At 37.0% G+C, this 4316-nt stretch overlaps 1 protein-coding gene across 1 annotated transcript; it reads left to right on the top strand.

Moving 5' to 3' along the window:
* Positions 1 to 635: 635 nt before the first annotated feature.
* On the top strand, positions 636 to 1004 carry nhlh2 (nescient helix loop helix 2; the record flags this gene model as incomplete). The annotated part of the gene is made up of 1 exon (XM_080019762.1): positions 636 to 1004. One exon carries the CDS (start codon positions 636 to 638, stop codon positions 1002 to 1004), a length of 369 nt encoding a protein of 122 aa, XP_079875888.1.
* Between the last annotated feature and the right edge of the window lie 3312 nt (positions 1005 to 4316).

Raw genomic sequence — 4316 nt, 5'->3', positions numbered from 1 at the left:
AATAAAATACAAAAAATATAACGTTGCCTATATATTCTGTCTCAACACGCAGGGAAATTTAACATCCAATGGATTTCTCCCATTCATAATTAATATGGTGTAATGATATTATGCAAAGGACAGAGACCCATGGGCACAATCGATTTATCTTATAGGCCCCAACATTTGGATATGTTATTCAGAGTGTAAAATACATAAGCTGAAAAAATAATAAATTGTTGTAATATTGTATTAAAATAATACACCAACTACTACTAATTTCTATTATTATTATTATTATTATTATTATTATTACTATGAATATTGTGATTTTTATGTTGTTGATAATAATAATAATAATAATAATAATAATAATAATAATAATAATAATAATAATAATAATAATAATACAAATACAAACAATTATTATTATTGTTATTATTATTATTATTATTATTATTATTATTATTATTATTATTATTATGCGCCATCGCCATCACCTTCTATTTGATTGCCGTGTCCATTCTGAAAAGTTATTTTGTCATCAAAGTACCAAAACTAAACAAATGACTAACCCAACATCTGTAACCCTTTCCAACAGTTTATCATATTTTCGGGGGCACACATTGACGACTAATCCCAAAGGTGCTGGAAAAATGATGCTGAGCCCGGACCAAACTGAGACGGACCTCTCCTGGACCCAGTCGGACCCGGAGACGGTGCTGAGCGAACTGAAGGCCAGCTGCGTGTCGGACGATCCCATGGACGGCGAGACCAAGGCTCGGTCTCTGTCCCAGCCGCCGCTCAGCCGGGAAGAGAAGCGGCGGCGGCGGCGAGCCACGGCCAAGTACCGCTCGGCCCACGCCACCCGGGAGCGGATCCGAGTCGAGGCCTTTAACGTGGCATTCGCGGAGCTCAGGAAGCTGCTGCCTACGCTGCCCCCGGACAAGAAGCTCTCCAAGATCGAGATCCTCAGACTGGCCATCTGCTACATCTCCTATCTCAACCACGTGTTGGATGTCTGATTTAAATGTCAAAATGTTGGGTAGGGACGTGGACGCTATAGAGTAACTGGACACACATGTGTGAGTTTGTCACGGAGTTTTTAAAGATGGAACAAGAGTAGTTGGTGATTCAGTGCGTAGGGGTTCCCGAACCGGGGTCCGCGGGTCCTCTGACGGGGGTCCTCGAATGAATTTTCAGTGGGTAATTTTTTTTGTTCGATTAAAAGATATATTTATTAATTGCTTGTTTTATTAAACCTTTTTAAATATAAAAATATTAAATAAATAGATCATTTAAATATATTTTTAAATATTTTTTTCACAAAACTCAACCTCACTAATGATTTGGTAGATTTGGGCGTGGGGTGTGTATGTGTCGGGGGGATCTTTAGTTTGGGAATCCCTTATTTAGTGTAATTGTCCCGTGTAATCATGCAGTTGTAACCTCGACTTTATGTCCAGGCCAGATCACTGCCCAGTGGTTTGGACTGCAAGATGCAATAACTTTTTTTTCAGATGAGGTCTTGTGGAACGGGAGTCTTAGCAGCCCAGACATATATAGTTGAGGTAGGCCAGGGGTTCCCAAACCTTTTTTCCGGCAAGTCCCTCCTTCGAAGACCAAGTTAAAATAACAAAAAATGGCAAATTGAACAACAGAAACTGACCATCATTAGTGAAGTTGAGTAAATATATTTTTGTTAAAAAAAACCCCAACAATTTAAATAATGGAGGGGGGGGTCATCTTGGGAACCCCTGAGTTAGGCTACCGAGGCCTGGGATTACACCACAAAATGAAAAAAACGCTATAATTTTTTTCCTGTCGGGAAAGCAGATGAACGGGAAAGAGGTGAAATGGAAGGGTGAAAGCAAATACTTGAGATAGCTGCTTTAGAGAACATAGTTTAGATGATAAAAACATTCAAGATTCATAAGTGCCACTTATGACACATGAAATTGTGACCTTAATCATTTTACATGGTATGGAATAATTTATCTTAATTGTGTTAATATTGAGGTAATCTTATCTATTTATGTTTATATAGGCTGACGTCTTTTTTTGTATAAATGTATATTATTTCTTGGATGCTTATATATTTTAGACTGTGGAATTGAACTTGGAAAGTGATGGTGTTATACTCTTAAAAAATGGCACTTTCTGTTACCACGAGTAATCCTCGCATAACTGATTTTTTTTAATGTAGACTATGTTTTTTTTATTGTAGTATGTCATATCATTTTATGTTATGTCTGAAAATGACTGAAAATTTCAGTCGTTTGATGAACTTAAAAAAATTTGTCTTTATTTGTAAACATCTATATTCCTTAGGTGTTTTCAACTCTAAATTCAGAAATTAAGATGCACATTTTAAGTTAAAAAACAAACAAACAAAATAAAGGAAAAACAATATATATCGGTCTACAAATTAAAGCAAATATCTAATGATGACTCAATGACTTCAATCAATATTTTTCTCCATTGTATTGTTTATCAGTAGCAACGATAAGCACTTCAAAATGGGGATGAACCCCATAAATGTATGTTTTAATTGATGTGTTAGAGGTTGCTTGACGCATACATTTACAATAGGACTGCACACGTTTATATTCCAATGTTTGTCTTTCCATTCAATTTCAAATTTGATCAAATTGAGTAATTGAGTATTTTGTTTTGGGGTCATACTATATAGTTCAAAAGGCAAGACTCTTCCGCTGTGACCAAAAAAGTAATTTCAAATAATCAGAATTTTATTCGTTATTATCGTCTATGTTTAAAACTATCTTGGTGTTGTTTTTTTAATCTATTTATGCATTTTATATTTATTGTGTTGCCTGTTAAATTGTTTATTTATTTCGGTTTTGTATTTCTAAAATACAATAATTAATTTTTTATAGTAAAGAAAGAACATATCCTCTATCCAAAGATTTTTTTGTCTCTTCAGGGTTGTGTAGGCTACTTGTTGCTTTATGCAGATCTTTTTGTAGTAGAGTTAGCCTATTGTGTGACAAACTTTTCATATTTTTCCCGTTTTTTTATTAAAATGAAAATACTTGAAACTCTGGATTTGAACGTTTTTACATAAACACCATAAAAATGGCCTACGTCATCTTCCGCCATTTCCACCATACGCCACACGGCATCGTGATATTAACACCGCACGCTAATTTTGATGATGATTTCTATGATTGTATTTCTTCTCACAGTTGCAAAAAACAACAACAATTGATTCGTCTGCCGACCCTATTATAAGAATAATTTGTAATAAAAACGACGTCGGGTTTACTGCCCCCCTTCTCTTGCCCCCCTCGGCCCTTAACACACACGCACACACACATACACACACACACACACACACACACACACACACAGACACACACACACACACACACACACACACACACACACACACACACACACACACACACACACACACACACACACACACACACAGAGTGGTCAGCAGCTAAAGGCAGTGTAGCCTCAATGTGATTCTGAGCTCTGTGCTCTGTGCTCTTCTCTCTCTCGCTTTCTTTCTCTCCCTCTCTCTCTCTCTCTCTCTCTCGCTCTTACTCTTGCTCTCTCTCTCTCTCCCTCTCGCACTATCCCAGGAGAGGGGGCAGGTGTTACTCCAGACGAGCCAAGACAACCAAATTACTGGCCGTCTGGCACCTCCCGTGGGAAACAGAGAGAGGGAGAGAGAGAGAGGGATGGAAGGGATGGAAATTTATGAGAGAGCTTTTGCTGCGATGTAATATTGCTAAATCCGTATGAGGAAAGATCCAGATATTTATATTCATTGGTGATTATATGCCTCAACTATTAAACGGTTGCGGTTGACAAAAGACGCCCGAGGGATGTCGACAGAGCTTGTTGTTGAGAAAAAAACAACCCAAGGTGCCAAGCTTACAGGCTACCTATCTATCTATCTATCTATCTATCTATCTATCTATCTATCTATCTATCTATCTATCTATCTATCTATCTATCTATCTATCTATCTATCTATCTATCTATCTATCTATCTATCTATCTATCTATCTATCTATCTATCTATCTATCTATCTATATACTGTATCTATCCATCTATCTATCTATGGAGGCAGCAATCATCACAATAATCCTTTCCCACAATTATTTTCTCTCTACCTCTATAAGGCAAAGGGATTGAGTCCTTGAGTGTTTCTCTCTTTTTTGTTAGCTCTGACTATGGGTAAGATATTGTTGTTCTGTATGAAGTCCAAGGCACTGTCTTCTACTTAGCGCCTCCTGTTGCATTGAACATGAAAAATTTGGGAGCGTACTTTTAGCCAGTTGTTAACATAGCGAACTGACTC

This window comes from Zeus faber (assembly GCF_960531495.2).
Source record: "Zeus faber genome assembly, chromosome: 2".
Lineage (NCBI taxonomy): Eukaryota > Metazoa > Chordata > Actinopteri > Zeiformes > Zeidae > Zeus > Zeus faber.
Note: the sequence above shows the minus strand (reverse complement) of the source record. Positions and strands in the feature narration are given on the sequence as shown.